The sequence below is a fragment of the Apiospora kogelbergensis genome, assembly GCF_038363985.1.
Source record: "Apiospora kogelbergensis strain CBS 113332 chromosome Unknown utg000019l_segment0_segment0, whole genome shotgun sequence".
Taxonomy (NCBI): Eukaryota; Fungi; Ascomycota; class Sordariomycetes; order Amphisphaeriales; family Apiosporaceae; genus Apiospora; species Apiospora kogelbergensis.
Window position 1 is genome coordinate 135,664 of NW_027117436.1, and position 12,825 is coordinate 148,488.

A 12,825-nucleotide genomic window follows, 5' to 3' on the forward strand; every position below is an offset into this window, starting at 1 on the left:
GTACCGCGGATTCACCAGGTCTAATTACGCAAATCTGATATATACTTCCTGAGATCCAGCGACTCAGAAAGCTGCCAAACTCGAGGATCAGCGATCATGAAGGCATTTGGCAGGGATGTCCGAAGTGCCTGTGGTCAGCACTTGACCACCTCGGTTTTTGCCCCCTCCCTCAGTGGGCTTTTCTGGCAGGCCCTGGCTGAGACTGTCAGCTTCAGGCGGGGCGACACCAACACACCGCCCGTGCTTATTCGGCGCATACCGCTGCTGGAACGCCCCCTGCCAGAACTCAAACTCCTTGTCCTCTGCCACTCGTAGTGAGCCCGGGAAGAAGAGGCCGACGAGGGAGGTGCCGACCAGAGGGTATGCTTTTTCGACGTCTTTGAGAACACCGATGACCTTTTTTCCGCGAAAGACTTCGACTTCTTCTAGTTGGATGCCCATGGCGCCGGGACTTCGGGTCGAGCCCACGGCGTATAAGTTCTGAATGCTGCCAATTAAGCCAATTGCTAGTAGATCTGCGCATCCAATACGGTTCTGTCATTAGCCAATTTCGTGACTTATGACGTTTGGTGAAGTTTTGATAGATAGAAAGCAACCTACACCAAGTGTGCTCCTGAACACCAGCCACCGTAACAAGTAAAGCCAGCCAGCAAAGCGCCAGTACTCCAGAAGTAGCCCGCGTCAGAATGCTAGGATGCGATGTGTCCACAGCCGTAGCAAGTGCCTCAAGATTGAGTCCAGCCTTCTTACTCCCCAGAATGACCATGGCGAACCGGCTGCCGTTGCCCTGCGTCAGCGTCACGGTGCGCCCCCGTCTTTGGGACAGGCCCATTTCTCCGCCCGCCATTGCGGCATCGACGCGCCGACAAGCGCGAGCACGTTCCCCACGGCCGCAATCAGGAACGGGGTCCAGTCGCCGTGGAGGATCCAGGGCAGGATGGAGAGCACAGTCTGCACGGCGATGACGACGAACCCCGTGCACCACACCAGGTCGATCTTCGGGACGCCGTGCGCGACCCGCGGTTCCTCGTCGAACCGGTAGACCGACACCCGCAGGGCGTCCCACGTCTCGTCGGCCTTGTCCGCGGCGCGCCCGGGGGTTCGGGTTGCCGCCGTCGCGCGATGGTGGGCGTCGCGGAACAGCCGCCCTAAGACCCAGCTTCGTGTCGGGCGGCTGTGGCCTGATTGAGCGCCGACCAGAGTTATGTCTGGTACGTCTGTTGAGGGCATGAGAAACCCAGCTACAGCCATCGGTCAGTCCCGTTAGACATCAGCCCAACAGATAGATAGATAATGACGAGTTGTGATGAAAACTCACTGCCGAATAGGCTGGCAAGGGCGGTGATGGCGTAACCCACCCAGCCAAATGAAAAAGCTGCGGGCGTTATCGCGCGCCCGGACAGCTGAGCGACAGCCTTTTGAACCGTGTCGGGGCCGAGAAGGAGCAATATCGACAAGATGTCGCTGGGATTGACCCATTGGCCTCCCAATGCTGCGCCGGCTTCATTGGCCATCCTGTTGCGTATTAGGCTGACGGATGACGCCAATGAAGTCCCGATTGCAGGAGCCATGGACTTGATGAAAGGTTCCCGTGATATAATCTATAGTTGAGCAACCGAAGAGATGTGCGACGGGAAACATAGTGCTTACCTTGTACGTGTTTATATGTTGCTGGTTAGATGCGGGCTAGCTGTCAATCAGCGGCCTAGTCTGCTGGGCTTGAGAGCCCTGGTCGGAGGGGAAGGCGTTTCCACCCCTGCTGCCTGCATCTGGACGTTGAACAGCCCCAATTCCTTGATGCCACTGACTATGACAGCTTCATAAATGCTTATACAGATTGTGATATCTGTAAAAGTCGCCATGTTGCTCAGTATTTATAGTTCGAACTGACTACTTGGGCAAAACACAACTTGGACGGACGCCCGTAGCTATTTGGAAACTAGTCACTCCAATGCAACGCGCCAAATTTAGTGCTCTATTAGGCTGGATGTGTTCCTTTCGGATGAATTTGCTTATTCCTGAATCTCGCGTATAATACCTACCTTTTTAGCTAGCTGATTCAACAGTCCCAAACTAACAGCCTCTTCCCTTCCAAGATCTGATTTCAGATTGATCCGCTCCCTTGTTACCATAATAGACCTCTTCACATTAATCCACCCTTTGGTATCTCGCACCTCGTGGCGAGGAAGCAATCGCGCTATAGCTTCATCGCCCCATTCTATAGCTAGACGCCAAGCCTCTAGCGACCCGTCTTGATTTGCCTCCTCATTCTCCTTTAATTCCAGAAACATCCGGATAACTGCCTCAAAGCCCTCTATATCCGCCCCTGATTCCAGAAGCAACCGAACAACTGTCTTGCGGCCCCATAACACTCCACAATGCAGAGGGGTATGACGTAGAGCAGTATCAACTAGATCGTACCCATAACACCCCCAGTTCGGGCGTTAGCTGTGCCCCTGATTCCAGAAGCAGCCGCACAACTTCCTCAGAGCCCTCTATTGCTGCAAGATGTAGAGGGGTATGCCCCCTTTTAGTTTTGGCGTTAGGATGCGCCCCTGATTCTAGAAGAAGCTGCACAATTGCCCCAGAGCCCTCTAACACTGCAAAGTGTAGAGGGGTGGTCCTGTCCGCGTTCCGGGCGTTAGGCCGCGCCCCTGCCTTTAGAAGTACTTTGGCAACTTCTGTATAGCCGTTCATCGCCGCAAGGTGGAGCGCAGTCTCTTCATTATAAGATGCTGAAGTCCTTCCTGATGCCCCTGCCTTCAGGAGTAGACCAACAATGGCGGCATGGCCGTGCTCGGCCGCGGTCAACAGCGGCGAGCAAAAGTATTTAACTCGACGTCGTAGAATGCGTCTCCTGGTATACCAAGACATCGCAGACAGGAGAGCCATTACCACATTTGTGTGCCCAAGCCGACAGGCCCATGCCAGAGCGGTCATTGGGGGCCATGTGGTCATAGCCTGCACATCTGTTGCTTTTTCCTTCAGAAGGAGCTGAACAACGTCAACCAAGCCATATGTCGAGGCTACCATTAGGGCGGTCATCCCTTCAGGGTAGTGACGAAGCTCACAATACTTGATATGTACTGATTTAAGTATAGCATGGGGAGAATTGGCGTATTTGTAGCAAAGCTGCTGTGCTTGGGGCAGTAATGATTGTACTCCCTCCATCTTGCCTGCGGCACGCAAATGTAACATCCAGGTTTCCGCTGCGTACTCGGATACAACTCCGAGTAACAAGGATTCTATGCAAATGCGCGCAAGAAAATGATTACAATTCAAAAGGTCCACAGAATGTCGCCAAATAAATGGTCTTGGCGAGGAGGTCTGCTCAGCAGCGGTCGTGACTGGCTTTTTGACTAGAAACTCCCTTGCAGTTTGATGCATCAGATAGATTTTGGAGTCGTTGATTATGACGAAAAGCCCACAAAGATGTCGGATTGTCCGATAGAACCTCTCCACCGACTCAGGCTGAACACCCCCACCGCGTTCTAGATGTTCCTCGACGGCCAACGCTGTAGACATTTCATCTAGTGTAAGGGGACGTTCTGCAGCGACGATGATTTGTAGTATTTTTCTTGCCTTAGTTATTGCTCGGCCTTGGTTTCTCGACAGAATTTTTTCGTATGCTTCGTCCACGTCCTGAGGAAGCTCGTTCAGAATGGCCGCTAATTCCGACCTAGTTGTCTCGACAGCCTTTTCAATAACTTCAAAGACGAGAGTCGCCCATAGATAGGTCCTGTTCTGCACGCGGGTCATTCCATCCAGTAGAGTACAGTAGTCCCCGTCTTCGAGTGGGAGAGTCCTCTTCAGCTGTTTTGCCCGAGCTTGGATAACGATATAGATCTCTCTGGCAATCTTTTGCACTTCGGCTTCATTCTCTCCGGCAAGGCGAATGGTGGGGCGCTGCTCCTCGAGAAGACGAAAATCTCTTTCTATATCGTGATAGGGGCGACTTGTTATTAGGAATTTCAAGCGGGGGGGTGTCCGAATCCGGGTGCACGTATAGCTCCCTGAGAAACGATCCCAGAATCCTCCTATCAGTTTCTTTGCATTCATCCAAAGCGTCAATGATGCAAATGACCTCTCCAGCATCATTATGGTTGGCGGCGTGAACTAATATGTTCCAAAGTGCGGTGGGCGAGGACAGCATCTGACCATCCCGCAGGAACCGGTCAAGGGCTTTGTGCAAAAGTGAGCGTTTTTGTGAGAAAAGCTGATGGAGTATGCAACGTAAAGCGTTAAGAAAGTTGCGTTGGTCGTCAAAGTCGTCCTTGAAAAAGAAATAACATGTTGTACTTGTTGCAGAATTCGGAAGTACTTCGTCAATCAAATACCTCGACAAGACTGACTTTCCACAACCAGGGTCAGCAGACACCCACAGGAGCCCCGGCGCTGTACTAGCTTGCCAAGATCGAAATCTAGGGTGACTTGTAACCCATTCACAGGTACCCTTCTCTCGAACGGGATTCCTGTCTTTGCGGTCAGAATAGGGCAGAGGGGCCATGCCATGAAGTAACTGAAGGCATTTAACCTCTCGATCCTCCTGGCTCTGGAGGCGTATCTCCTCTCCCCGGGCGACTCGGATGGCGTTGCTGATTTGGTTCAGTAGATCTTTAGATGCGCCGTGCACTTGTCCTAGGATAATACTTCTGGCCTTGGCTGTAGTAGTTGCTCCCTCTTCTCCAAGCTGCGTGCTAGTTTTGTTGTAGCATCTCTTGAATTCTTCGATTTCTGAATGGATATGCGGGTATACGTTGCTCAGCAACTGGAAGAACAGCCGGTGCTGTTCTATCAGTATGTTACCCTGCCCCAGCTTGAGGACGACATCGCAGTTCTCGATGCATCCAGGTAGGTAGGTGCCGGGAAGATCTCCACTTAATGCTAATGGAATAATACCGTGGTCGCCTCTGTTGTGTAGTCGCCTGATATTGAGAAAAGCGATCTCCGTCAAGACGTGGTGGAAGCCGTCATCTTGCGCGCTGGACTCGACGGTATCACGAATTTGGTTTGTTTCTCCGCCTGAGCTCTTGTACGCCGTCTCAATCCGCTCGACATAGCGAACCGCCGACTGGTCCTCCACGTAGTGCTGCAGGACTGTGGAACCGCAAACGATCACCTTGTCGACAACTGTCCAGTCGCTCGCATCGGAGGGGTTAGCGAGAGATGGGAGGATGCGGAACTGGTTGTCAAAGATATTCTGGGCAGCAAGGGTGGAGTTCAGTCGGTCAGGGAACGGCTGGAGAGGTGACTTGTCGGATAGAATTCTGCATCGCGCAAGCCCTAGCCAGCGGATTATGCGACGCACGACACTGGCTTGGGCGTCTCCCTTCCCAGGATTATCGTGGGCATACACGATGAAGATGGTTGGGAGGGTCGGACCACTGAACAAGTCGATGTTGGCCAGCTGATCTAAGATGGTCTCGAATAGGAGCTCCAATGCTATTGACACGTCAGAATATCTGAATCACCTGAAACTGGCTATGGCACAACTAAATAAAGGACAGGCAGAGACCCACCAGCTTCTTTCGAGATTCCACCATCCTGCCTGTCGATTTCAAGCACGTTAGACTCCATATATGACACATCAACGTGATTACCAGCGTGGCGGCGGAGGAACGGGTCCGCCAAACTGGTTGCGAAAGATCATGAAATAAATGGAGAGAGAAATTAGTGAAAGCGGGGGTGGGGAAACGAGCACTCAAGTACTAGCTGTAGGCAGTATTAGGTGAGAAAATGCCTTGGGCTGATTCTTCAGCTTTGGAGACACAAATATATTTTGGAGCCAATGAGGACGCGAGGAGTATGGCGGAATACGGCTCTTACCACCGTCCTCAGCCATCTTTAGTGATCGGTGGCGAAGTATTCATGAATGCCATCGAGCCTCTGCAAATGGAAAATTGGAAGTAACGATACTCTCACCCTGTATTCCAGAAAGCTTTGAATATACCAGATTGGGGAGCCTATCGCGATCAATAAATCCCCAGACGACAATGTACTTCACATAACCTTCTTGAGCATGCCTTCAGGCGGCTTGATAATGCAGTGATAGTGGTTGTTTCCAACGGGTTGCTTTTGCATATATGTATACGTAGCTTATGATAGCTGCTCTGTTTCATCTGAATGTTTGTGGTAGAGCTGTATTATACGTTATTTCTTTCCCTTAGGTACTGTTATAATACACCTCGGGCAGTACCACTTTTCCTGATCCCGAGGCGCGTTCGGGAGGCCGATACAGCCCAAGTGGAACAATTCGTAAATGCAATCGGGGTTGTCACAAGCCACCATTTCCCCGTGTGACATTTCTTGACGGAGACAATACTTTAGCTCATCAACGCCCCCTTCCTTATCGCTATACTACAGGTGCTTGTTTGGGATCGACGTCTTTTCATTGGCATACAGGACAGAGCCGATGTCCGCGCTGACGGGACTGGAGTAACTGGACAGGAGCAGCTCGATTGTCGTATTGGTTATCGTATAGTAGACACCAGTATCGTAGTATGACAAGGGCCAGCCAGAATATTCATTCAAAAAGATGCTGAGTATGTGATACACGGCACGATCGGGAAAAGCTCCAAGGCTCTTCACCTAGCGTTAGCGACTGCTTTGTTGCAGCAACAGCCCAATTCATGCGGCGCGGGGTCAAGGCACAGCACTAAACTCTTTATCAACGCCCAAATCCCGGTCAGCAACCAAGCCGACATGAAGATGGCCGTCATGTGTGCAGCACGTAACGCTTCAATCATGTGTGTAATAAAGTTTCCATTGCCAGTTCAATACTTTCTCCATGTGTCTGTGGGAGGTTGAAATCTTTCCTACTTACTCTGCCTCACCCAGTACACCGTCGCTTTCCCAATTGCAAGTTCGGTCACAATTGATTGATTGGATCAACAACGACCCGCCATCACCGCCAATATCCAACGATGGTCCTCGAAAGAGGCCACGAATTACCTTCGCCGACTCCTAGACGCCCACGATTGTACCACAGAGCCTCTAGGAGATGGGTATCTGCATGGCTTTGGATCGTGGGAAACTAGCCCACCGTCACCATCAGACTCCTTCTGCTTATCTTGGATACATCGATACGCACCCCAAGCAAGAGGCATTTAGGCATTCCTTCCACCTGAGCAATGAAGAAAGGGATTGCCGCCTGAAGAACCAAGCTTCTTTAGAACAGGCCCTGGAGCTGTCAACGGACCAAGCTCTGACCTACGTCGGCCAGCTCAAGCTCGCGCATGATGTCGCGGTAGCTGTCTTGAAGTTTCATTCGACCCCATGGCTTGAGTCGTATTTCACCCCGAAGGACTTATCGTATTTCCGGCTCCAAGACGATTTCTCCGCGAGCCTCGACGCGTTGCACTTTGACTGCGACTTCGGGGCCGTTGACCAGCCCTTGCTTGCGGGGGCCGACGACAACGATGCTGAGATGCAGTGTGCCTAATGCAGACTCTCTTCCCAGGTGTCGGCCCTCGGCGCAAAATACCAGGAGCTGACCAAGAAATGTCTTGACTGTGATTTTGGATACGGAGACGATCTGGCGAAGCCACGTTTCCAGCAGGCTGTGTATGAAACTGTAGTCTGTGAGCTTGCGAAGATGATTGACAGTTTAGGCATATTTGGATAGTCGTAGTGAATTAACATCCCGGTCCCGAGCGAGCCCGATCTGATGGACGCGTACCAAGAAAATGACACGATCGAGGCCGGATCGAAGCATGCGCAGTTGACGACCAACTTCGCCTCATGGATGTAGATCGTGGTCACCTGGCCTTTGTCTGATAATGCCTAGAGGCGGCCATGACGAGTGACGTGAACGTAATGCACTCCAAGGAAGCAAAAGGGATGAGAGCGTCTGACAGTGTCATGCTGCTGGTGGCTGCTGCGAAGTCTTCCTCAAATCTCTTATTCTCCAAGTAAATGAAAAGAAGAGACATTATCGTGGCCGCGTCCTGGCACCAGGTCGATGGGTTAGTCATTCTACCAGTTGCACATTGCTTCACATTACGGATGCGACAACAGACGGAATTATTTATCACTATACGTAATAAGAGAGCGCTTAATTCTGATCCCGCAAGTAGCTCATTTGTCATGTAAGTCAGCGTGGAATGACATTATCGTGGGAAAAAGGGGCGGAGCGAAGACTAGAAAAGCTCGATTCTATTTCATTAAAGACATGCTATTTACTATACCTCTCAAGACAGAATTGAGGTTAACGCCAATATTCTGTAAATGTCCGTCAATGTCCGTCTTTCTAAACTCTGTACCCATTTCCACTTTGGATGGATAGGCAAAAATCTAATACCGCGGAATGTATGAGGCCTTCTCATCATATCCCATAATTTTTCGTGACACCGGAATTCGTTATCGATCGTACGAGGAACAGGTTCATCAACAGTTTGCAAGTGGATTGGGGTAGTATCGTTCGTCCTCGCTCGGTCATGTTCACCAATGATGTCCAGATATCTCAGGTGGGAAGCCCAGTTCATGGCATTCGCGCATTGCTCGTTAGGGCACCATGTGATGTGGCGTAGCTCCGTGTCAGCATGTAGCCCATATGTTGAGGGATTGATCATTTGCAGCCAACTCGTGTATGGGGGAGATGCGGCCTGGTGTGTCCACCTTGGGTACCTTGGGTACTGGTAGGTTTACCTCCCTCGCCAGGTACAGTCCCTGTTCTCCAATTCCCCAGAAATATTGGTGATCCTCGCGGTTGCCCCCAGGTCGCGCTGTACAGGTGGATGAACAGATTCTGCAGATATGGGGAATAGGGCGAGAGATGGGCGAATTTCGGAATGGGCGCGCCCAGCGTATGTCCTCGAGTAAATCGTATAGGACATACGAACTGTCCAATATGATATGGGGGCACAAGAGATCGTTATAGGTTTTTGCTGCGATGGAGAGGGCATTTTGGACCTTTTGCCGAAAGATCGAATCAGTTTGGAACCCTTCGCACATTATCCCCGCACTCATGTCCACCTGGAGCGGCATAGTCCACTCCACACAAAGTTTTCCAATGAGTCTGGGTTTATAATGCTCGTGGATGAACGTGGCACAAGGAGGTACTGCCAAAGACCGATAAGGCTCATCCAATTCCTGGAAGCACAGGTCGCACTGAAGCAAACGCCAAGATCGTCCTCCCCCCTTCAATTTGTTTCCTTGGGTTCCTTGCAACTCCCGTAGCGATGGAAGAGAGATCTCGTGGTGTGGGCATAACTTCATGCTGCTTTCGGCCAAGATGCAGACAGAGCGGTTATTCTTGATGGCTGGCCCAGTAGGGAACCGTTCACCCCGCTCCACTTCGCGCTGGTTCCGGGAAAAAAGATCAAAGGGTGGTCATCCTTGCATGCGAAGCAATACTTTCTCTTGTTGGCCATTCGCATCATAGTCTTGTCGAAATCCGAGTCGCTCCCGTCTGGCTTGGGAATCCTGGCCTCCACACAGTCTGAGCAGCACCGGTTCCGGTCAAGGCACATCTTCACGGCCATCCAGTCCACGGCAAGCCTCGGGGTGTCTACCATAGGACTCACGGTGCCTAGCGGCAGGAACAAAGTAGTCCGCGGATTCCGTGTCCATCTCTCAGGTGCGACAAATTCCGGCGCGGACAGAATGCGCCGAAGCAAAGAGCAGGCCTGGCGTGCTATAAACACATCGGACCCATCCATCTCACGGCAGATTGCTTCAGTCAGCTCCTCTGGTAAACCGTACAGGGGGCAGGCGACTTCGTTTTGTTGCATCTTGTACCACCAGAGAGGCTCTGGCTTTGGTGGTTTTGGCCGTGCCCTGCGTCTTCTATCTGCTTGGAACTTGTGCCAAGTCTCGTCGGCATTGCCCTTAATGTGATTCCACGCCTTCCAAAGGTGACTAGGCTTACATTTTGCCAGAAACCTGTAGGGATCATCAAGGGGCCTGCCGATGGCTTGATTTGTTTTTTGGTGCATCTTGTACGTCAGGGAAAAGATGGTTGCTGCGGTCGATTTCGTAATTTGTTGTATACGTCAAGCTAGGATGATATCAGGCATCAAGGGGTATCAAGTCCGAATGTGAATGATCCCTCACAGGTATGTCGGTTTCCTGTTGTGTAAAAGAAATTATTATAACTATCTAGATTACATCTTTTACATTGAAGTTAGGCGCTGGCATTTATACTTGAAATGAAATACTTTCTCCGTTGCGTGGAGGCATGAGCTATAATATTGATTGAATTAATGCCTTTGCTGGATAAACCAAAATTATTGCACTTACGCGAGTTAATCCTACCTTATACTTTACGGCGGCGTGGATGAGCCTCCACACAGCGATCCAATGAGAATATGGCAAAGAATGAATTTGACGATACTATTAATATTGCGGATACTGTTGATCGAGGCTGACGGCTGCAGCAAGGTCGTCGTCACTCGTATCACTCTTAAAGAGCCTGTCATGATGTTGGCTTCGGACTTGCAGACTCCATCCACATCAATTGTGTCATAACGGTTACCCAATAAAGTTATAGAATAAACTTCTAGAAACCGACAATTTTGTCCGAAGCGGAGATGGGCTCCCCGGCAACTAGGCATCTCCCATAGTCTCTTCCCATGCATGCCGTTACCAATGCAGCAGCAATTGACACATTGAGTTCATGGTAGCAATGGGCTTCGTATCTTCAACCCAAGAGTTAATAATCGTAAGTACTCACCATACTCCGTCCGACCTTGTGCAACTGTTATCAAGGACCTTGTTGAAACTCAGGTAAAGGGAAGGAAGCCGCTACAGTACAAGATTTAAGCCTAAGACAGCTGATTACAACGACCAGCGCCTTCCAGCTTGCTCATCCGGCCAATCAGTGCACCCATGGCTGCCTAACTTGGCAGCTGGAGGTGCAGCCCAGCAAAATGCACAAGAGCAGCGTCAAGTCTGAACCGCCACACAAACTGTTGATGCCGTTGATGCCGTTGATGGATCTTCAATTGCCTCTGGCTCCAAGTGATGACAGCAACCGGAATAATGAATATACTGTCGGAGTTCATGGGCAAACGGACACCCATGATATCTAGAGAACAATGATATTACAGAAACATAATGCCGTCTACCAAGCATGGTACCGGCGTCGACCTTGTTTACCAGCTGTACCGCTTCTGGGCGCACCACAAGCGGGACTCACCTATCTTGGCCGTCTACTATTAGAGGCGATGGCTCTGCCCACGCGCTGCGCCTGCTGTTCTGGGTAGACGATATACAAGAAGCCTTTATCGTCTCTATGCCCTAGACTTACCTAGGCCAGCTGATGCTCGTAATCATATGGCGCCTGAGATAAAGGCGGGAGCCAGTTTCGTTCGCACGACGGGCGATGAGAAGCTGGCAGAGAATGAACTTAAATGAGAGGAGCAGGAACAACGTTCACGACAATGGGGCTTCACGAGGATTTGAGACACAAAAGTTGACAAGTTAAGGGCCCTTGTATTGTTCCAAAGTCTAAGTAGTTGATGGTGGCTGTCTCATCGCCCTCGTCCCCTCCACCATAACCCCTTATTTCCCATCTCCATGATGGTTATCATCTCCGGCGCCAAGTCTTGGGTGTTGCTCACAAGCCATTATCTCTTTCCGGCCTTGATGCAGAAGGTACAGACTTTGCCGCTGTAGCTTCCGTGCTGGGGGCAGTTTCCAGGCATGTTGACTGATTGGTATGTAGTGAAGTTGAGAGAGGGTATTGTTGTTTTGACTGCTGTGTTTGTGAGGCTTGAAAGTGAAGCTTGAGATGTGTCGTTGGTTGCTGTTTGGATCTTTGCTTTTGATGGTTTGTTGGAATTTGTTTGGGTTGCTGAATGGTTTGAGATATTCTGTTGGTTGCAGGCGTGGTATTTATACCCCTTGGATTGTACTCTGTGTGCTTGATTTCGGTCACACGCAAGACGTTGGTTTGGTCAACCTGACATATCTCCACGGTCTTCCTGCCTGACTGTCCAGGCGTTGTCTTGATCTCTGCTGGTGGTGGCAGAGTCCAAACGGTGTCGAGATGCAACAACATATATCATGTTTGTGTTGCACCATACTACTTGAGAGGACCTGGTGGTTTTCTGTTAAACGTGATGCAATGGCCTGAATACCAAATGACGGGTTTAGTATGTCAAGCACGTTGTGCCAATCTACATGCCGTGAAACTGACACAGAATGAAGCCAAATATAAATGTGTTCATATACCGGAAGTAGTAAACATCAAACTGAATGGGTACTGACTCAGACTGACCTTATCACACGCCACCACTCTGCAAAACACCTCGAACACCCTCGTTTCCAACAGCTGACCGAGGTTGGAATGATGATCCGTGAAGACTGTCGAGGAAACGGTGCTGTCGTTGCGGTAGATGAGGACCTGCATGGCCACGGTGAACCTCATTGAGAAACAGAAGCAGCGTGTAGTCGATTTCCTCGGGCTCACAGGTAAGATAGACAACATCTTCAAAATTCTCATTTTCCAGAACGACACCACGGGGAGCGCTCGAGGTGCTGCCCACCCTGAGCGGCTCGCTTACGACGATAACGTCAGCAACATCGACAATGCTGGCTCGTTCTTATGCGGCTCCCATTGAACGAGGGGCGGAATTGTGCCCATTCAGGGGAAATCATCAATGCTATACCTGGGCGGTGACGGTGGCGTTGAGGAAGTGCACCCAGAGGCTTAGGTGCGACGGGCTTGGAGTTGTTCGGTCATCAGGCCATCCGGGGCGGTGACTCCATGGCTATATCCCTCCCGCCGCCGCAGGATTCGGGCGAATGGCATTTTCAACGACCCGGACGAAAAGAAACTAGACGGACAAGTTCCCGCAGGTATTATTACAGGGCTTCTGGAGG

The 12,825-nt window shown here is 50.8% G+C and overlaps 5 protein-coding genes across 5 annotated transcripts; 2 read left to right on the top strand and 3 right to left on the bottom strand.

Annotated features, from left to right (window-relative positions):
• Positions 1-87: 87 nt before the first annotated feature.
• On the bottom strand, positions 88-1,514 carry PG998_015044 (uncharacterized protein; the record flags this gene model as incomplete). Its single annotated transcript, XM_066881860.1, has 4 exons — positions 88-515; positions 601-787; positions 868-1,241; positions 1,319-1,514. The coding sequence occupies 4 exons, from the start codon at positions 1,512-1,514 to the stop codon at positions 88-90; spliced, it is 1,185 nt and encodes a 394-aa protein (XP_066723058.1).
• Positions 1,515-2,406: 892 nt separating this feature from the next.
• PG998_015045 (uncharacterized protein) lies at positions 2,407-5,842 on the bottom strand (the record flags this gene model as incomplete). Its single annotated transcript, XM_066881861.1, has 3 exons — positions 2,407-3,935; positions 4,453-5,442; positions 5,827-5,842. 3 exons carry the CDS (start codon positions 5,840-5,842, stop codon positions 2,407-2,409), a joined length of 2,535 nt encoding a protein of 844 aa, XP_066723059.1.
• A 1,158-nt stretch (positions 5,843-7,000) lies between these two features.
• PG998_015046 (uncharacterized protein) lies at positions 7,001-7,441 on the top strand (the record flags this gene model as incomplete). The annotated part of the gene is made up of 1 exon (XM_066881862.1): positions 7,001-7,441. One exon carries the CDS (start codon positions 7,001-7,003, stop codon positions 7,439-7,441), a length of 441 nt encoding a protein of 146 aa, XP_066723060.1.
• Positions 7,442-9,212: 1,771 nt separating this feature from the next.
• On the bottom strand, positions 9,213-9,935 carry PG998_015047 (uncharacterized protein; the record flags this gene model as incomplete). Its single annotated transcript, XM_066881863.1, has 1 exon — positions 9,213-9,935. The coding sequence occupies one exon, from the start codon at positions 9,933-9,935 to the stop codon at positions 9,213-9,215; it is 723 nt and encodes a 240-aa protein (XP_066723061.1).
• Positions 9,936-12,292: 2,357 nt separating this feature from the next.
• PG998_015048 (uncharacterized protein) lies at positions 12,293-12,563 on the top strand (the record flags this gene model as incomplete). Its single annotated transcript, XM_066881864.1, has 2 exons — positions 12,293-12,359; positions 12,415-12,563. 2 exons carry the CDS (start codon positions 12,293-12,295, stop codon positions 12,561-12,563), a joined length of 216 nt encoding a protein of 71 aa, XP_066723062.1.
• Between the last annotated feature and the right edge of the window lie 262 nt (positions 12,564-12,825).